Genomic DNA, 22380 nt, shown 5'->3' with positions numbered 1-22380 from the left:
ATTTTAAATTTAAAATATTATAAAGAATTGATTAAAACATAAGTTTTAAGAGAACTTTGGTAGAAGTTTGTGTGTTTTCACATAATTATTTGAGGATTCAATTAGTTGGACCAGTAAAGTGTATTGATAGAATGAATACTCCATGCTAAACAGCAAAACTCAAAGTTGCTAGTTCTTTTGAGACATTTTCAAAGCCGACTGGATTGTCCAGTCCCGGATGTTTTCCAAATGTGTCTGCCAGCATCATACACAACTACATGTAGTGGAGTATGAGGTACTACAGGGATCAAGAGGCTAATCCTCAAAAAACACAGCAGAAACTGATCTTCTGCATGGAGCATTGGTGGAACCAATCTATTTTGTGTTAAAGTGGAATATAGTTGACTATAGAGAAATGTGCTTATTGTAGCTATTTGTACAGTTAGTGTTGTGCAGCAGAGTCGTAAAAGTAGGGCTTAGATGCTTTGAGTGGTTGCAAGGTTCTTACGGTTCATAACAGGCAGTGGGAATGAAAACAAAATTCATAGTTTTTTTGCAGACAATAGAACAAACACTGAAGTAATGAACCTTATTCCATTGACTTAAGGGATAGGATTTATTTTGGTTTATATATTCTGCTTGTGTTGTTATTTCAAAGAATAACAGAAGTAAAACGATGGATGGCAATGTATGAACTAAGCAGCCAAAGCATGCTAGTATTTGTGTATACAGTTTACAGAGTAAGCAGATTATCTAATTTTTAGATTTTTTTTTTCTTTCTTGAAGACTATTCCAGTTATTCATTAATCTGACATGAGTTACTCACCAACACTGTTTTATACTAGTCTTTTTACACTCATTTACAAAAATCAAATGAAAAAAAGAGTATTTTAATGTTCTTTATAACTGTATACATGTTGATATCACTGTAGAAAGAGAATGGATGAGGTAGCAAGGTAAAACACATGTCCCTAGGCACTCATGATTGTATACTCAATGTTCTTCAGTATTAATTTTTTTAATGAAGTCTGGGAGCTCTGAAATTCTTTAGATTTACACTCTTTCCATAAAAGAAAGAAATCTCATTACATTATTTAAATCCTCTCCATCTCCTTAAAAAGCATGGCTGTTACAGAGAAGAAATTTTCAATTGCTTATACAGTAAATACATTTCCTCATTTTGTTTATTTTTGGATTCTTTTAACTTGGCAAGTTCCAGAATGTTTTTATTTTGTTTTTTAAGATACGTATCTTTGATATAATGTTAATTACTTTTCCCAGTGTAATGATCTAACAGAACCACACCAGCAGTGTTGTGTTTTTAACTAGAGCCCAAGTGTAGAGCACAGAGTAGAACATGAATGACACAAAAAAAAAAATAGAGTTGTGCAAAAAGCTTATAGCATAACATACATCCTACTTAAGGGTGTTGAGAGAACATTTGTACTCCTCTGGAGATGAATTTCAGACTGAAATATGTGGTATAACCAGGCTTTTGGTCTTTGTGAACCTTTTTGTTTTGTGATGGACGTGAACAAAAATACATTGGATTAGTCTTTTTATGGTAAAGGAGATTAAGCAGAAACCTCACTTTCATGATTTTGCATCTATGTTAGTGTGTTAAATTATTTATAACTTGGGCATAGTAACAGGTTTTATGGGAGATGGTGGTTCACTTGAATCTAAAATGAGGGACATCCCTCAGTGAAAGCTGATTAATAATGCATGCCAACCTCTGTTTTAAGAGAACAAAGCATGACTGAATTTAATTTGGTTGGTAGTAGGAGACTGAATGAAAAATCTGTTCTGTGGATTTTCACTGAAGGCTACACACATAAGTTTTGGGATGTAAATCTAGTCTGATTTATATATATCAATATAAAGTACAGTAATAGAAAATACTGTCTTATGATATACAATACTGAATTCAAAGCTGAATTTACGGAGAGGGGTAATCTTAAAATGAATGGTTGACATTCTGTCATAGTGATCTAATCTACCCTAATGTGATCTCTTATAAATTTGGAAGCTAGACATGAGTAGATAAAAAGAGGACTCAGTCAGGCTTGGCTCACTTAAAGCCAAGCCAGAAATGTCTGGTTCTGTCTTTTTCTGCTTTGCATTATTCTTTTATAGCCACAGAGTCAACACAGAAGTATCAAGCTTTTTAATTATACAAGTTAAAACAAAACTGGAAAGACTGGAAATCCCATAGAGCAAAATTAGTTATGATAGTTCTCAAATGTTGTTCAAAATAACCAAAACAGGCTTCCAAACTTCCTGAAATTAGCTATTTATCACTCTGTGTTCATCCTTTATAAACAAATGGAAGGATCTGTCTTTATGAGAAAGAGAAGTTTAACACACTCTGCTTCTCTATTAGGTGTATCCTGTTCTAAATAGGTGGCTTGTCCAAACTTTTGCTCTCATTGGTCAGATAACTTTAATTTGCAGATTACGACTTAGAGCGTCCCTACTTCTTCAGAAGATGGAGCAATAAATATCATCCTTGACTGACTCATTCAGAGTATACAATCTTGCCTTGTGTTCCCGTCAGCTAAAAGGGTTCATATGTTACGAACCAAATGGAACATATGAACTGAACATTTCCTTTCTGTCTTGGGCTCTCCTACCACTCTAAAATGATGCTTAAAGTTGTGATTGCTTTTCCATGACTTTTTTTTCAACTCTCATGGAAAAGATCTTACTTGTAAAGCTGTTTTGATTTTTCAAGTTTTCACTTTTAAAAYATGTTGTGGATGCAAAAGCTCTAAAATTCCTCTTTGACTTGAAGATTGTTCTTCCACCTCACTGCTTAACTATTTATGTTTCTCATTAACACCCATGAAAAACTTTTGAACCTTTTTGTCTTTTGGTTTGAAATATGTTCATAACTTTAATTCAAACCAGTTTTTGTTTTCAAGTCATGCATAAAAACCTTGGTGGCACATTCCAGCAGCCTTAGGCCGGTGTTCCTCTAGCTCTGTGATGGATTGAGCCTGTTGTGGATCTAAGCACCCACCTGGGCGTCTTAATTCTGACTTTCAGCAAGCTTTACCCTGTCTGTCTAGATTTTGTTGGTATACCAAAACACTGAGTTATTCCTCTCCTTTTCCCATCCAAGTATCACTAAGCATTCCAGTCCCAGAAAGCACAAGAGAAGAATATATTTCTATATTCCGCATAAAACAAAGTGTATTTTATCTTAATGATGGTGTAGCAGAAATATGGAAAGATTTTAAATATGTTAGTTCTCACCTTAAATATAGAAATTTACAAGAAATGTACATACTTTTTCCTCCCCTCAGTCATGGGGTATTTTTTCACACTCTGAAATGTTCAAATCACCTTTAAATTGTGTAACAGTATTAAAATTTCAACACCAAAGTGATAGAGTGTGTGTAAATGTTCTACTTTCTTCTTATGGATAACAGCAGTATTACTCTATGATAGAATCTAAGCCTCCTTTGATCTGTGTGCCTCTTACTCAAATTAAGAGATCTGACTCAACAACTTGCAGTGTTTTCTGCTCCCTTTGCTTTTCTTTCATGGCCTGATTAAACAGCATGATTTTTGTAAGATGGCCTACTTTCTTCTTCTAATTAGTCCACTGCATGATATTGTCTGAAGTCTTTTCCCCTATAGTATGTATTTATGAAGAAAACTATGCTTTCTTAATGATCTGTGTGATTCCTTTTAGTTAATGCATCGTTTCATTAATCTCATTTTCATGTATGAACATAAATGTGTAAGAATTACTATTTGCCATTCAGTGTATCCATCATTATATACATGACCCTGTATCACTGTGAAACTGTTTTAGAGCTCTTAAGACTCTGGTTTGTATTTGCAAAGTGTAGTGCATGGTAGACTTTCTGCTGTAAATCTGTTTCTTCCCTTGTTTAGCTTATTCAAGAGAAATACATTTGGATTATAAATCAGATGAAGATACAGTGAGTTGAGAGGTTTCGCTAGGATCTCTCAAGGGCTTTTAGTAACTGAGTATAAGGGGGTGAGTTGGGCACCATTTCTGACTTCATACTCTTGGAAGTGTTAAAAGTCTTCAAAGTTTGGGAGAATGTATCATAACTACTCTGTAAATGGATGTCATGCATAGAGAATGAAGCAACTGTTCAGACTGCCTGTCTTAGAAAACCCAGTGTAGAATGACACTTAAATGATACATTCATGAAACTGCACCTCAGTGACAAAGATCTGTAATTAAAGAATTGGAGGTTTCCAACCTGAAGAAAAGTATCCATGGCTGCCAAACTTGTATTATAATTATGACTCTCCTAACAATCAGGACTCAGAAACAATGTCATCTCTCTCAACTATGTGTCTAGTTTGTACATAGCTGAGCATCTGATTTTGGTGCAGAAAGAGTAAAATTACTAACAATAATTTATTTTAAAATCTCTTTCAAAAATTTCAGCTTGTGTACAGATTTGAAATGCCTTTCTCTCCTTAAATGCAAATAAAAGGAGGGATACTTAGCTGTTCCAAATTCTGTCCTTAATGAAACAGTAAGTTTATCTAGATTCATATGTGGAAATGAGGACAGAATTTCATCCAGAGGACATAATACACTAATTACAATATCAGTACTGTAAATTAAGTAATCTTCTCTCAGTCTGATATGGCGTGATGAAGGGGAACGTGTTATAAGTTAAATTAGCAGACATGTTTGACCTTTTCCCTTTTCCAGAAAAGTCTGACAGGATTAGTGGTGAGAGGAAAAATGAAGTGATCAGCTCTCCGATAAATTAGTTTATGATGTATTATGTTCTATAGGTCAGATTTTTGCTGAGTTATACCCACAGATCTGGAGAAACTTGCAATTTTATCAGACCGGAATTTTGAACTTTTCACAGAATCACAGAATGGTTGAGGTTGGAAGGGACCTCTGGAGATCATCTAGTCCAACCCCCCTGCTCAAGCAGGGTCACCTAGAGCACATTGCACAGGATTGCATCCAGGTGGGTTTTGAATATCTCCAGAGAAGGAGACTCCACAACCTCTCTGGGCAACCTGTGCCAGCGCTCAGGCACCCTCACCGCAAAAGAGTTTTGCGTAGCTTCAGACGGAATTGCCTGTGCAATTTCAGTTTGTGCCCGTTGCCTCGCGTCCTGTCGCTCGGCACCACTGAAAAGAGTCTGGCCCCATCCTCTCGACACCCTCCCTTCAGATACTTGTACACGTTTATAAGATCTCCTCTCAGCCTTCTCTTCTCCAGGCTGAACAGGCCCAGCTCTCTCAGCCTTTCCTCATAAGAGAGATGCTCCAGTCCCCTAATCATCTTTGTAGCCCTTTGCTGGACTTGCTCCAGTAGTGCCAAGTCTCAGTTTTCAAATTAGAGTTCAAATTAGAATCAACTTATCTTTTTAAATAAAGGATGTTTCCTAGAAAAAGTATATTAGTCCATATTCCAGGACAGGCTGCATTCAAGCATGGATCACAGATAGCTTTTCTAAACAGATAAATCTCAGGGCAGTAAATACGGAAATGAGTTCCAGCTTTCCAGGAGAGTCAGTAATCACTTGCAATTATGGGAGGACTTGAGACAGTGTAGTATAGTTTTAAAAGCTGGGTTCCTAGAAAAGAGATTTTCATGACCTTTACAGAACTTGTTAAGTAACTAGTACTAGTAGGAATGGCAAAACAAAGAACAGTATTTAATGATGTTTGGACATATTTTTCTTCCAGATTAAMACGCTAATAGTTTGAATCATATGATGTCATACAGGTTGCGTAGGTTTGTGGTGTTCTATGAAAGCATGGGCTTTTTATACTGAGGGCTCTTTCTTTTTCTGTATTCCCAGAGGAAAACAGAAGAGACACTTAGGCCACAGTTTCCTCATTTCAGCTAGATTAATGAATTAAACATTGTTAAAATTATAATAGGCTAAATGAAATTTTGAAATTTTCTAAGCTGTCAGAGACAAAAATTGTATTTTCTGAGATATCAGCAGAGACTGAAAAGTTACAGAAGGATTGGACAGCTTAGAATATTCACTGATGAAAGGTGACTTTTAGAGGTAAAACAATAGGATTGATCTGAAAATCTCTTGCACAAAATAAAATGGGGAAGAAATGCCAGTTTAAATTATTATGACCAGAATTAATACATTTTGTTTATATATAAATAYATATTTTTTATTTATATATATATAAAATTGTAAAATATAAGTTTGTAACAGGATTGGAGATGAATATTTAGAACTGTAATATTCTTTCCACTTTGATTTTCGAGTGAGGAATTTCATTAATACCCAATTATATAAATACTAAATATGTATTGTATATATATACTTATATTTTATATCAAATATCCATCTCTGTGTCTTAGGAAGACAACATTTTCTCCATTATTTTACTTACTAAGCACTGTTTTCATTGATAAATGGAACCATGTATGAAAGAATCATTGAAATGTGTCTCTGTTACTACAGAGAGCTTAAAATATTAACATGAATATAATCTTAAAAGCCTGTATTTCACAAGTTTACTTGCTGGTTTTTCACTGATCTGGAGTAACAAAGCAAATAGAACCAATCATCTTTACTTTTAAGGTCTAATTCATTTATGTGCCTCATTCAGACAGGTAATTTGTAACCCTCTTATGAGAGTTGCTTACGTTATTGGTTCTTATTAATTAGAAAAGGAAAAGGTTCTTTTCAAATAAAGACTTCTTTTTTTTTAAGCTTTTGTTTGGGTTCTAAAGCTCATGCTATGTCTTAATAAATTATTTCATTTAGCTGTAGCTAAAATTTGTTAGGGTTTTAAAATAATAATGTGTAATTGAATTTCTCTTAAACCAATATTTTCTTCTCTTGTCTTTAGTCATTAGAGTTGTCATCTAATTTGCATTAAAGATTTAGAAAGTACTACCTCATTCATGTTTTTACAGGTTTGATCCTAGATTATAGTTCTTGTTGAAAAGTATTGCAATATATGAAGCAAGCTGGAATGGCTTGAGGCTTTGAATTTTTAAAATCACAGCAAAATTGATTACTTAGCTTAAGAAATTCTAGACCGTGCCTTCAAGCTGTGTCTGATCTTGCCTTTACTTCCTGTGTGTCTGGCTTTCCTCCTCTCACACATGTGAAACCATTATCTAAGCTCTTGTCATCTTTTCTGTGGTCTTGACAAATGCCATATTGCTCAGTGTATATCCACAAAAATGCTGCCGCAAAAGCTTTTTGCTTTTACCATGTATGCATCTTTCCATTGGCTTTTGTTTCCTTACCATATGGAACCAAATTACTTGTTGGCTTTTAAGGCACTTTATCATCTAACCTGATAGGATAACCAAACTGATTTTTTTTTTCTGCCAGTCTTGATCAATCATTTGTAAAATATTCCAAGAAACACTTTTGCATTCATTCATTGCCTTTCTCCTTCTTCCAAGCAGAAAGAGTTCCTCAGAAACTTTCCATATCTGCCTCATCACTGCTGTGTAATCTTCATTCTGCTGAATTCCCCTCCATGGTGATGCAGCCAGAGACCTGCGATGATGACTGCCTCTTGCACTGCTCCTAATTCTGTTGCTATAACTTGATGCTCTCTCTTTCTTCTTTCAGTATCATTGTTGTCTTCTAGTTTTATCCTTAGATGATAAACTTTTAAAGCAGTGACTTATTTAGGAATGTGTGTGCCAAGTGCAGCTGTAGTCCCCCATTGAGTCTACTAGGTTTCTGAAATGTAGCATGGTGGCTTTATTTAGCAATAGCTGAACAATAACTATAGCTGAATCCTACCAGTAGGAAAGTGTAACATTTTTGGTGTGGATGTGAACAGAACAAGTAGGTCCGGAAGTGACTGAAGCAACATTTCCAAAAACCACTGCACAGACCTTGCAGGAACACAGGTGGGCACTCAGAGAAGTAGAAGAAGAAAGATGGAAGGAAGAAGGGCCATGTGACTGGTGGAGTCCCTTTTGGAAACAGTGTAGAGCTTAAATAACCTGGGAAAAGTTGTTTTTAAAAATTCTCTGTCCAAAACATTACTACCAGGGATTCATTAAAACTATCTAATGAGTTATCCTTATCTGTAAATACAGTGGCCCTCAATAAAACTGTATTTAGCTCAGTTTTCATAGATCACCAGAGCTGAAAGATGATGACTGCAGATGAGTAAGTGAAGTAAAACAGGTTGCCTCAGAGAGGCTGTAGGATCCTCGGAGGTGGTCAAAGCTTGGCTGGACAAAGCCTTGAGCAACCTGATCCAGTGACAAAATAAGTCTTGCTGGGAGAAAGGAGTTGGACAGGTGACCTCCACAGGTCCTTTCCAGCATAAATTCTTCTGTGATTCTAGACAGAAAAATCTTAGTTGAGCTTGACCAGTGAAAGGGAATTTTTTTGTTGTTTCTTTGGAATGGATGGGTTGTGCCTTTGTGGTCACAAGATACGGTTTTACCATAGTCGCTTTAAAATCCTGAAGAATTCCACAGTACAGTGCATATTTGATGTAATGTTTGATGTAATGTTGCTACTTTCACAGTACTAATTTACAGTGAAGAACCATTTTGCTATTTTATCACAAATAACACTTGTATGATTAAAAAACGGGGTATTCAGAAAATTAGGGCTACTGTACCTCAGCTGTAACTACAAATTGAAACTGAAGGAACTTTACAAGAGGTTTTCTGCAATGCTTTAGTAAAGTCACTATGCAAGGACATGATTTTTTTTTTTAGATGGGAAATTTTATTATCCTTAGATTGCCCTAGGTAAAGTAGGTTGATGTTGCTTGGATTGTTAAAAAAATATTCATGTTAAAGTATAATATATTAAGTTACATGAAAACCTAAAACCCAGCATAGGTATTTTCAATGTGTATTCATTTCTGTTTGTAGACTGGTAAGCAGACGCAGGCTTACAAGCTCATGTTTTGAATCTGGACAGAGTACGTCTGTAAAATAGATAAGTATCCAGAGCCCAGATGGAACTTCTGTAATGTTCATCAGTGTGTTCTGTTAATGGATGACAAATTGGAACAATGTTCCAGTCACACTTTCTTTTGATGTAGGCCAAAAATATGAAATGGCATGAGGCCACTTTTAAGTTTTCAGAGTACTTCATTCTTCATGGAGGCGATTATCTGAAGAACGTATTTCATTTTTACATCAGAACTATCTGGTTGTTAACATCTGGGCATGTTTCCACTTTTCTTCCAGCACTTTGTGTTCCTTATTCACAGGCTAGTCCTACATGGCTTATGATGAGGGCTGAAGGAAAACAATGTTGAGATCAGAGCACTTCTCTTTTTTTCTGCATTGTGCAAAAACATGTAATAATCCTTTAGTAGTCTGTTGTTTTCATCATCATTCAGCAGCCCAGAACAATTGAGCACAGGCAACTCCTAGATAGAATTAAAATCCTCAAATGGTTTTCATAAGTATTTAACAATATTATATCCATTGGGAAATAAAATCTCCAGAATTCATTGTTTATTTGGAAACTAAAGAAAAATAGCACATTTATCTTCTGTGCCAAACCATTTGCTGTAGGTATTATATCTCTTTATACATGTTCACACACATGTATATGTATTTTCTGTTTGGTATGTGCATAAAAAAACCTTTTGAATGTAAACTATCAGTATTGAGATGCATTTGCATAAGACCCAGAGCCTGTTCATCTGTGTTAAAATGGGTGGCTCATAATAGAAGTGGGAGGTTGAATGAGCTTGGACCATTTGCAGAGGCTGCTAGAAATGTTCCTGTTAATGTTACTGTTGGCAGTGACTACTGGGGAAGAAGCCACTTTTTTTTTTTTTTTCCCCAGCAACCAGTGTCAAAACTGACCAGAAAATAGCCTTTTTCAGTGATAATTTTATTTTAAAAGATTTTTGCCTGTTTTTCTCAAAAAAAGAGGGTATTTATGAAAAACTATATTTTCCAACATGCATGATATTTAATCAAAAATGAATTTAACAACCATTTTTTATTTTAAAAATACTTTGACAGCAATGTTTGGACCGTATTTTTTGGACAGTATTTTTGTGATTTGATGGTTGTTGAAAAATATTGATTTCAGCTGTCATTTGATCTGTCTTTGTCTCCCATGAGGGGTACATAAAATTGCAATATATTTTCAAGTTAAATATTGCAAATTTAAATTGTTGAAGAGGTTAGAGTTCTTCTCCAAGGTATAAAATACAGTTCTTGGCTGCAGAGATGTCTTTTGAGTTTTCTACCAGCAGTTCTTTTTGTCAGGCTGGTCTGCAGAAAGATTCAGGATAAGTGAAGAAAATAAAGGAATCTTTCCTGAGCTCTGTATGTGTTTGAAGTAGTCTATTACTGCGTCTGAGTTACTCATCACAATATTTGTATGACCATTACAGTTCTCTCTCAGATGGGTAATTATAGAAGACTTAAGACTCTTCTAGTTTTGATACTGGAGTGTTTTGTTTTTTGGTTTTTTTTACATAGTAGAGGTGTCTGCATTTACCTGCCGCTTTCATGGTTTCCTCTTTTATTTCCCAATTTAACTTTACATCCAGCAGCCCTACTATATTCCTAGCCAAACTGTAGGATCTTCCTGTGCCGCCAGACAGTGCTGCTACTTAAGTAATTGCTAGAAGCCTTATTTAGAGAATGGAGGCATTCCTAATGAATGTAAACTTCCCAACACAAAAAAGGCTGAAATGCACAAACTTTTTTCAGCTTAAAATAATGCTGGGCTGTGATACTAAATAACTTCTGAAATACTAACCCCTGCTCTGTGGTCTTTGAGGGCTTTTTTTGAAGCTCTCTTGTGTCAGTTCCTCTTCATCTGCAGTTATCATCTCTGTTTGAATGCCTTCTCACTCTGTTAATCAAATATATTCATCTGTTATCAGCATAAACATAAATATATACACAGTGCCAGTTTGTTACTAAAAAAAAATCTCTCTGTTAATCTCACTGCATTCTCTCTCCACATTTGAATGAAATTCAGTCCCTCAAAATCCTTGAAATTACAGTTTTGTTAACATAAATTATTTAAATTACTAATAATTTATGAGAAAAAATTAATCTGCATTTGGGGGTTTCAGATGTTACTTACAGTGTGCCCACTAGATGCCACTCTAGACAATCATAAAGATATCTAGTTGTATGAAATGTTCCACTACTGATTCTGTACTGTTTCAGATTAATATTGTACTCAGTCTTTTCTCTCAAAACACTGGGAAATGCTTCTTTTTCCTTTCAGTGGGTACCAGTAGTTACTGCTTTGAAATGCTTCTTTTAGTCCTTTTCAGGTATTTCTCAGGATTTGACTTGTTAGAGCCAAATGACAATAAATTACACCAATTCTGTTATTTTTGTAATTGCAGAAGTAATGCCGATTTTTCCAGAGCAAGAAATAGCAGAGAGAATTTTAACATATACATCCAAAATAGAAATCAGTCATCTTAACATGAGACTGAAAAAACAGGATCAAAAAAGTATGTGGAAGCAAGTAAACATTTTTTTTGTCTTTTAAAAAATGAGGCAGAGTAAGAGTTTGGATTTGGCTAAAGATGTGAGAAAACAGTTTGTTTGACTGATAATATTTGTGTTAATGTTTAACTGTCATACAAAAATTTATCAGCATGAAATGTTTTATTTAGTAAAAGGTTCATGGTAGAATGAAATTTCACTATATTTGTGCTGATATGTTTCATGAAACATATGTTTCTAGTCATAAAACTGGATACTCTCATCATTTGTGAATAAGTAGAACGTTTTTTCTTAATGTTGGGTAAGGCACTGGAATAAGATTGTCCAAGATTATACGATCTGCTTATAGCTAACAAATTTCAGTTCACACGTGGACTCTGCCCGCTGTGTTTTGTTTTGTCTGTGTTACATGATGGGGTATGTGAACTGGAGCGGTGGCTGCACCAGGTCACGCGGGGCAGGGTGGAAGAAGCCTGCGCCGGCATTGTCAGCGGGAAAAGCGGAGCAACTCCTGGCGACGGTACCATGCCTGCATGCTTGCAGGACTGCCTGCAGACATAAGCAGAGCAGGGAAGCTGCCGAGGCCAGCAGGTCTTGTGGGATGGCAAAACCAGTGGTCCTGCTGCTGGTTTTCCTTAGGGTGGGCTCCTGGAAAGCCAGGGAGATCGCAGCGAGCTGCGGCTGCTGCTGTTAGACAGGCCGCTGCGGAGGTTGGCATTGCTGTGGGGAACGGCTGCCAGGCACTGAGAAGCCTTGAGCCAGCTCCATCTGCACATTGCTGTACATTAGTTGTTCACAAGTTTCTTTCTGCAGCCTTTTCCATTGCTGTTGAGACAGGATTTTGCCGTAGGCAACTGGAGAGGTAGGACTCTCTGGTAAAATCAGACCTAGTTCTTGAATTAGCTATTAAATACTGCTCCCCACTGCTCCTGCCCTCGCTTCAAAGAGCCACACTGTCTTGCTCGGCTTGGCAAGGCTTCCCTCATATTGCGTCTCACATAAAGTCAGATCTCCAGTGCTGGCCTTGCCTCATATTCCTTCCCATCTCTATTTCCAGAACTAGTTCATAATTCTTTGGCTGTATAAAACGGACAAAACCTAGTTTAGTTAATGTGTTAGTGACCTCATGCTTCCCTTAGTAGTTTAGAAAATTAAGAACTTAAAGTATCTGTATTTTTCAGAGTTGCAATAGAAACATATCTAGTGGCTATGAATATAAACTTCAGTATTGCTGCCTTAGTAGAGATTTGAGTGACTGAACCATGCATGAATTATAGGGCATAATGTGCCAAGAACAGCTGGTTTGAATTTAATTTGAATTCCTTTTCTAATACAAGTTTTCATAAAAACAGTTCTAGAGTTCCTTCTGTGATTCATAAAGCTTTTCTTATGAAATATTTTACAGCTTTTTTTGTAACCTCCTGTCCAATCCTGAAAATAATAGACATGATTTGCACTTATACTAGGGACTTCTTTACGCTGCTCRAGTAGGAACTTATAAAGTAAAAGTATGTTTTCTACTCTTTCACTGGTATAAATTGATTTTTATCTAAATGAGAACCAGACCCATCATATATACTCATACACACTGTGACAGTCTCCCCCAGTATTTCTTCTAACATGAGAGGGTTTTGGTTTATGGATAATTGAGAATCTCAAAAGTATTTCCAAATCTTTTGAACTTGACTAGCTAATGTTTGGCTGGTTCATGATGGCAGCTTTTTAACACCGGGGAGACTTAAAATACTGAGAATAGTATAGAGACTAGAGAATATGATGCTGCATTCAGACAGAAGATAGTAATTTGATATGTCACAGATACGTCGTGTCATTCCCCCATACTTAACTAGTAGATCTGTGAGCAAAGACAATACCTCACATATATTCCAAAATAAAAAGGGAATGTTGCTTTTATTGCTCCCTTTCCAAAAACAAAACACAAAATTTTCTTTAGCAGAAGTGGACTGCAGTGGATTCATAAAATCTTGTAAAATAAAGCGATTAACTGCAAAAAAATACTGTAGCATAAAACTGTTCCATACTTAAGAAAATGTGTGCCCTGTTAATGAGAAGCATTTTTCAGAAAGTGAGTAATTCAATGACTTTGTGTTGTCAAACATTCTTTAATTAAACTGATTAAAAATACTATGGTAGTTATGTTGCATATATGTTTAATGAAGGAAAATGTTAGGTATGCAATGGTATAAGCTATCATTAGCGATGGAAAATAAGAAGCTCAAGAGAAATTTTAAATAATAGTAAACACCTGGAAAAAAATAGTTTTATCTGTCATGACATCCATAAAAGCTGATTTGCTCCTAGGCATTGAATAATAGAGGGATGAAAAACTTGAGCAGGCAAATAAGAGATGGATTAGTCAGRAAAAAAAAAAAAAAGAGTTATTGCATATTTTCGGAGTAATCCTTGAATCTCTTTGAAAGGAAATAGCGAAGCCAGCTTAGAACTTTTAGTCTGTTCAAGGTAAATCTCAGGACTTGTATTACTTTACCTGCTCAAGCAGGTACAATCTGCTGAAGAAAAATCTCTAAGCCATCTTTCAATTGCTGTAAAACATCTATAGAATACACGTCTGAGTGACCAGCCAAAAAAATCTCTTTTCACCATCATTAACACAGCACTCTTCCATTCACCTCTGAAATAACTGGAAAGGGTTTAAAAACGCAATTTGACCATAGTATAAACTGTTGGGAAAATCATGAAGGGCAGGAAAGTTCAGAACCGCTGATCCTACGCTCCTCAAGGGCCAAGAGCATGTGTCCTGCAAAGAGAGGGTGAGGGACCGGAGCTTGTTTAGTCTGGTGAAGAGGAGGCTAATATTTGCCAACTTGAAGAGTGGTTGCAACTTGAAGAGCAGTTGTAAATGTGCCATGGAGACAAATTCTTCTAGGTAAACAACACAACAAAGATCAGAGGCCACAAACTGTGACTTGGGAGGTTCAGGCTGGACATGAGGAAATGGCTTCCCCTTGGAGGTTAGTTTAGCCCTGGGAATAAACCCAGAGAGGTGGGGAAATCTCCATCCTTAGAAGCTGTCTAGACTTGTCTAGACAAAGCCATGACTGACCTCATCCTGCATGGCCAATAGTGAAAGGCTGGACGAGGTGAGCCCCGGAAGTCCCTTCCAGCCAACATTTCTGTGTGTCATTTCAGTGGTGCTTAAGTGGAAGGTATGTGACAGTCAGCATGAGCACTTAGAGAGCTGTTTACTTTTAAACAGATTAAATATGTGATTGTAACTTGTTCATATCATATGGTGCCTAATGGTCTCAGCAATGAAGCAGCATCCCTGCTGCTTTACACACAGAATCATGCTCTGTATCTTCACCCTAAGTTATAATAGTAACTGCTCTCGTCTAACTGCAGTGATAGACCCTTACTCTGAAGCCACTCATTTAGGCAAACTAAATGTGTATTAGGTAGCAGCAGTATTATTGTATAAAAGGTCTACTACTGGAAATAAACCATAGATTATTGTTTCTAATTTTATAATGAGTAAATTCTGGTGAAATAAAGGGAAAATTCTTCTCCAAAGTTAAGTGTCACTGTGTCTTAGTACAAAGAGTATAGAAGGTTCCCTCTTGGGAAGAGTTACGTAGAGATAGAAGAGCATATGGTGATGTTTTCCTACTCCATTTCTAATAGAGCAGCTTACAGAAAGATTTCTTTATTGACCTATGCCTGATGGTAAACAAAGGAGTCATTTTGTTGAAGTACATGCATATTTATAATTAGAAATGTGCTTAAGTACTTTGCTGAATCCAGATTCTTTACATATTAATAACAGTTTGTAAGAAATTAATTCTTCTGCTAATATTTATCTTTGGGGTTTAAGTTTGATATTTATCAGCTACCCCCAAATAAGTTTACTGCACTTGCTCTTCATTATAAATATGCTGAGTTGTTTAGTGACAAGTTTAACAAAAAGAGTACTTAAACTCAAAAATTCAAATGGCAATGTTTTCTTAGACAGTCCATCACTTTCTATTAGTATTTAAGCTACATTTCATCGCYGTGCTGGTTTTGTTGTGCCTTTGCTTTTTGTTAAACTTGTCTCTCCTCTGTCAAACACAAACTACAAAAAGCAGTTTTATTCCAGTATGTGGGCCTTTCCATAGAAGCCAGAGGTCAACAGTGTTTCATAATAATACATTTTAATTTCAGGTTTTCAGTGGTGGCTTCTGGGACAGTTTTTAAAAACTGTTGAGAGTTTAATATGTATTGAACAAGCTCCTGGCTACCTTCTTCATAAGGAAAGGAAAGAGAAAAAGCCAGTTAGATCTCACTTAATTCAGGCAACTGATAAACATTTTATTCACTTTCTGAGGGGCTCAGTTTTGGAAAGACCCACCCACCTGAAGGTGGGGATTTCAGGAAAGGAATGGAAGATTTAGGCCCTATAGGTTTTATTATTGTTAAAACTAAACACCAGGAGAAGATACAAGTATGGTCAATATACAGAGAGTATTTGTCTTCTCTTTAAAGCATGTTAGGAACTTTATTTTCTCACACTTTAATAGTTAGAGGTAGTACTGTCTATACTGTAAGTGTAATTTGTGGCAGCAAAAAAAACAGGCAAMAAAAATGGTTTTAAATGGTTTAAAAGAAAAAAAAAAGACTGTGAAGTTAGGGCGTGTATTCACTAGATTCTTTCCCCTCCTCTGACTCACCACAAGTCTTCTGAAAGTTTTCAGCTATGATATTATTGTTAGATCTATGTATTATGAAGTTGTAAAAGAAATGAACAACAAAAAAGGAACAGAGATAACATTCCGTTTTAGATTTCTTTGGTCAAAACTATGGTGCTACCGTAACATATCACTGCAAAAACAGCCCTGTAATTTATGCTACTGTTATATATACCTACCACTTTTCTTTCAGAGGGTTCCCATGTACAATACAGAAACACAAAAACAAGCAAGGTCTGTAGGAGGAGGCGATATCTTTTATTAGACCATCTGATGCAATTGGAGAAAACATGCAATGAGCTGAAAGGGAATGCGAACTTTTTAAATTAATATCTTTACAGGGCCTTGCAAGACACTCTTCTTAAATATACGAATGATATGAAATCTGCATTGCATCCTTGAAAGTGATTGAGTTGTCCTCTTGACATTTTTGCTCTATCATCTTACTGCAAACGTCTTTTGAGAGGGCAGAGTTATCTGCAGATCATTGTAATGTGGCCAATATTCAGAGCGGATAACTGGTGACATCTGAAGTCTTCCCTCTGCTGTAAGTGCAGACAGCAGCATTGTGTGGCCTGTTCCTTGAGAAGGATTAAGGAAATTGATTGGCCTCTCAATTATGGATCTTAAGGAGAGTGACCTTTTTCTTAGCTGGTTTGGACAGCTTATCACCCTTTGCCAGATTCCTTAGAAAGTGTTTCTCCAGCCTTCCTGCTGTCTTAATCACAACTGCTTCCTTCATTCTGCAGCCTAAGATGCCGTAGGCTGTGCTGTAGTAATGTGCACCCTAAAATAATCCCTGTGCTGAGGTAGTTACCATTCCTCAGAGCTAGCCAGTTAGTCTGCAAGACTTCCCAATAGCCTCAGCTGGTACCACTGTATAGAGCTAGAATCTCTGAACCTTAGGAAATAGTTCTCCTTCAGAGGACTCTGGCAATGTACTGTGCTTTTTTACCATTTTTCACAGTCCTCTGGGTTTGTGTTAATTTTGTTTATGACTGGATAACTGAACACTAAATTTGCAAGGATGAGTGTCCACTGCTGTTGCCTCTTTAAAGCCTGTTCTTGCAGAATCGGGGGATGGATTCAGACTTAGTCTGGCTCTTTCTGGAAATACAATTAACTGAATGACTTTTGAAGGCAAGTAACTTCTATGTGAAGAGAAACTTATGACTAAACTAGTGAACACAATGAAGAGAAGGAAGCTGGGATAATCTGATAGTGTTTTATTGACTTCAGTTACTGACATCCTGAACTATGTATTTTTCTAAAGCAGTCTAGCCTTTCTTTCAGCTCTGTTAGGCTACACATGTTAACCATTTCTTTAAATGATTTCTCAAGACAATGATTATTTCCTATAATATGATATTAATTTTTCAGAAGAATGTCTTCTAGACCACCTTCTTAATAGCAAGCCTTCTTTCTTGGGATCTCAGACTGGCCTTGACTTAACTGAACTTTCTTTGAAGTCACGGAAACCTGCTTCATCTCTATCTGTTGAGTGGTATCTTTGGTAGATATCCCATCCAGGAGAGGTTTAGAGCAGAAGCCTGAAGTCAAGTCCAAAAGGCCTTTAGAGACATTTATAAACCTGTAATAGGGAAAAAGTGATTATGTGGTATAGAATGGAATTCATATTATATGGAATTCATAATTGATTTACAATGCAAGACATACTCTTATATAAATTGAAGACACAGTATTTTGGTTTTTATTGTATATGTCTCCTGGGATTTTTATGGTTTGCAGCAGTTACAGAAGTAATGTTGTAGTTGATAAAATGCTAAAAAAATGCCTTTTCTGTTTCGTCTTGTTTGGCATCCCTTTCAAACAGAAAATGAAAATGCATTCTGTGTTTAATAACTATCTTTGCAAAACCATTTTTCTGGAGCTTTCCTGGAACAAGGGTCACAAATTTATCCAAATTGATGTATTTTTTTTGTCTGTGTAATTCTGTGTTATGAATACGAAAGAAGTACCAGTATTATAGATGAAAATATTGCAGCACTTTTGAAGAGATTTTGCAGAAAGCAGGTAACCTTTATATAAGTAGTCTCTATCTTTGTTTTCTGTGCACTCTTCTTATTGAGAAGTTTTCGATAGCTCATAAATTTGCTATGAAAGAAGAACACAGTGTTAATCCACTGGTGATGCTCTTTCACTTTCTGTGAATATCAGATTAGAAGATACTGAGTTTTAATGAGTTCAGGTAGAGACTTAGAATTTATACAGTGGCTTGTAAGTTTACATTGCCTTCCCTATCTTTTTTGTCAAGCTATCAAAGTGAAAATTATTGCTGTGTAGTTTCTATTGCCGTGGCTCTATAGCCTTTGTTTAGGGTCTTGTATAGACAAGACGTCTATACAGAACGTTGAGAGGAAAACGTGGTCTGATTATGCTTTAATGGTTGATCAAAGGACTTAGGTTTTATGCTCAGCTCTGCTAATAGTTTAATTTTTGTATTTTCTGAATGAAATCCTTGCACCATTGAAATCAAAGTGAATTATAAGAACTGACTGCAAGAAAGCAAGGATTTTACTCCTCTACCTTAGATTCTCCTCCATAAATTCAGCTATTTATTCTCAACCACCACTCCAGCAGGTTGTAAAGTTTGATAAACTGCTTGAAGATCTTGTGGTGATACAAGATGGCTAAACCATCAACTTCTTCAAAATTGATTTTTTATGTTTCTTGTAGAGTTCCTATTCTCAATGCTTATGCAGGTCACTTTAAAATACAAATTATTGCAAGTCAAAATACATTTACTGCAAAATTGTTTGAATTTTCTGACAGACTGTTGCATGACTTAGCAACAGCAGAATTTGCAGGATTCACCTTCTTACTTTTGTTTTCTGGAGCCCTGCTGAGTGATGAAACTGTTGTTTTCAGGGGGCAGCTTCTAAAACCTTTTGTGGGTAGTTATCAGGCCTGCCTTAGAGTTTTCCTAATAAAGAAATGAGTAGACTTAATTCCTGGTGCTGAACTCAATATGTTCTGAATGTGTACTAACTGCATCATGTCAGCCTAACAGTTCTTCAGAATTGCATTGAAGCACAACGTAATTTTGCAGTGTCAGAAAGCCCTTACAGACATAACTGTAGATAGGCTTCACATCTATTTCAGCTATAACATAAAGTACTTTTCAGGAGCAGTTAATCAATTGAAGTAAAGGCTCGCCCAACAGTATTAGAAACAAATTTACCATTTCTAAGGTTTTTTTGTCATAAGCCTTTCACGTTGGGGAAATAGTCTCAGGTTATCAGTGAATAAATGCCAAATCTATCTGTAACTATTTTAAAGCTGATCTCTTTCTAAGAGTTAAGGATTACTTGCTGGTGAAGTTTGGGAAAGGCATATAAAACAAAAAAGGTTCCTAAGACTTGAATCGGGTATTATATCTTGTTGTGGTATATTTGTCCCTGCCTTGAACTGCATGCATTTCAATACCCACAGGTTTGTGGCTGGTCATAACTGTGCGTAGTTGGATTTTACAACAGTACCTGTTACAGCTTTCATATTCATGACCTGTGTTTTAAAGAATACTTATGCTTGAGTAGTTGAGTTTGCAAAAGGAAAACTGCCTGCATATTTAATTAATTGCCTACTTATGAATTGTAATTGAGTCAGTTAAACCTTATGTTTCAGTAAGAAGGTTCCAAAGATTAAATGGTTCTGTTTATGAAATATAGTGGAGTTGTATGGATTGAATTCAAAATTTATTTAAGAATTGTTTTCATAATAATTTTCCTAATTTTCACCACATACATTCCTCTCTCTTTTTTTATTTTTTTATTCCAGAATCGTATGGAAGAAAGCAAAGCACTCTTTAGGACAATTATCACATATCCATGGTTCCAGAATTCTTCAGTCATTCTGTTCTTAAATAAAAAAGATCTCTTAGAGGAGAAAATTATGTACTCCCATCTAGTTGATTATTTCCCAGAGTATGATGGTGAGTATATTGCCACCAGAGCTCATGCTCCATTTACACTGCTGTAATGACAGAATGTAATAGCTTTGTCCAAATGGTAGGCAGACAGATCCTTCAGTATATTTCACTTAAAACAACAACAAAAAAGGTGTTTCATTCGTATTAGGCTTAGAGGTTCTCAGGACAAAGATTATCACCCACTGTTTGCATATTCATTGCAAATATATGCTTAGTACATCAGATGATTGGTTTGTAGTTTAGTGGTTTGCTGGTCTTTTTTTTTTAGATAAATTATATGAAAAGGAAAAACTAATCAAAAATAGCAATTTTTAATAATCCAAATTTTAAAAATGTGATGGAAGTCTTGTGGGACTTTTTTGGTTGTTAGGATTTCATTTTATTCCTTTATTAATTGCGAATGGGATGACAGTACCTTTCATGAAAAATTGTTGATCCTAGATAAATATTATCATACTAGCAGTGGACTGCATTTTGTCCTTGTTCATAAGTTGGGCTTGATAAAGTAATTAAAACTAGGAGTGAGATTTTGAACAGAAGTATAAAAGCTAAAAATAAATAAAAATGCATTTCTCGTTTTTACACATTGTCTTACATACTCTTATTTTTTCTTGAAGTTTTGTTTTGTGGCTGGATGGCTGAAGAGAAGTGTCATAAGTTCCCTGTGGCATGCAGAGAAACCAGTATCACTCCTCCCACCCTTTCATTATACCATTTTTATTTTGTTTCCTATATTTTAATTTTGTCACTTATGTGAAGTTTAATGTGCTTGTCCCAGAAAACATTATGTGGATCACATCACTGTTTCTAAGGAAACTGTACTTTCAGAAAGTTCTCCTGAGGTGAAATGTTAAGTATTTTAAGGTAACTGAGTAGAGTCTTTGGTAACAGAGAGAGAAAAATCTTAAATTCAAATAATAAGAAGATTGAAGAACTAAATATCCCTAAATTTTAAAAAAATAAAATCTCTTATGCCCCACCGGGGGGTGAACAGCAAATTTGAAAGCTGCAGAAAAGATTAAATCTCTAATTTTCAAAAATGGAGAGTAATAATAGAAAAAGTTACAGCTTTTTTCCTGTTTGAGAGAAAGGAATCTGTTCACAGTGAACAGCCCGCAGGACCAAACCATACTTATTTATCCGTCAGTGTGAGGTTAGTTTGACAGTGCTATACAGAAGACAACTGGCAGGTGAATAGAAAATATTCATGTCCTTTCAAGCTTATTTCATGTGACAGGTGTCCTACATGACGTCCTGAAGGTGTGAAAATTTTACAGGCGCCTCTCTATTTTCATCACTCAAGTGGAGATACACTTGTGTTAAATGCTTGTCTGCAAAAAACAGACAAAATTCAACCAGTCAGCTCAGAGAAATCCTCTTCCTCCTGTCCTTTGCCACTGTTTGGGGGGGAAAAAGAAGGCTTCGGACCAGCAGGGTGGTTGGAGTCAAGACCTGAAAGTCTTCAAGTGTCTTTGACTCTAATTCTGCCCGTCTTGCTGGACTGAAGGCCATAGACATGGTTAGAGTTTGGTTGAATTTCTTCGGGTGGCCAGGTGGGCTTACATAGCCCGTGGCTCACCTGTGTCACTGTGTGGTCCCCCCCACTGTTCCAGCGCCCTGTTTGAGGACCTCGGTGGGGGTCAGATTTGGGGAACTGATCAGAATTAGGTATTTTTCAGCCGCATCGTTTCTCTCTTGCCGTTTCCTGTGTGGTAGCACAATGAAGAAGATAGAGTAGGGGTGAGAACCACTAGCCAGGGATGGCAAATGGGACTGATTAAACTAAGCAAAGCAGCTCTGCTGCACAGCATGTCATAATAGCTTTGGATGAGGGAGGAAGACTGCGCGATGATCAGAGTATCGCATGAAGGTGTCCTTTCATCACTAGTACTAGAAAACCAACTGGGACTGGAATGAAGAACTGGGAGAGGGAGAGAGGCAAAGACGGAGGGGGCCACACTTAGGAGGACAACAAAAAGACCAATCCACTGAAGCACACTCCTCTCCAGAGTCTCCAATGAAAATGGATACGCTCACCAAACTATCCAAGCCAAATTGTAGTACTTTTTTACATTGAACTTGACAGTATTGTGTAGGTGGACCCTTTGAAGACTGCTAAATAGGGAGCAATCGACATCAAACCTACTGGTCACCATGTTAAGTCATAACCACTTTAAATTGTAAATCTAACATGGACTCATGAGAGTTGTGCTCAGTGGCACAGAGTCTAGTTGGAGGCCTGTAGCTAGCGGTGTCCCCCAGGGGTCAGTCCTGGGTCCAGTCTTGTTCAACTTCTTCGTCAATGACCTGGATGAAGG

General features: G+C 36.4%; 1 protein-coding gene across 1 annotated transcript in view; it reads left to right on the top strand.

Annotated features, from left to right (window-relative positions):
* The window catches only part of LOC112965399 (guanine nucleotide-binding protein G(q) subunit alpha), a 126106-nt gene that overhangs the window by 98123 nt on the left and 5603 nt on the right, over positions 1–22380 (top strand). The window contains exon 6 of the mRNA XM_026064352.1: positions 19912–20065. Within this exon, the coding sequence (XP_025920137.1) occupies positions 19912–20065 (154 nt within the window). The remainder of the gene's footprint in view (positions 1–19911; positions 20066–22380) is intronic.

This window comes from Apteryx rowi, unplaced genomic scaffold (genome assembly GCF_003343035.1).
Source record: "Apteryx rowi isolate R43461 unplaced genomic scaffold, aptRow1 scaffold_214, whole genome shotgun sequence".
NCBI classification, from domain to species: Eukaryota; Metazoa; Chordata; class Aves; order Apterygiformes; family Apterygidae; genus Apteryx; species Apteryx rowi.
Note: the sequence above shows the minus strand (reverse complement) of the source record. Positions and strands in the feature narration are given on the sequence as shown.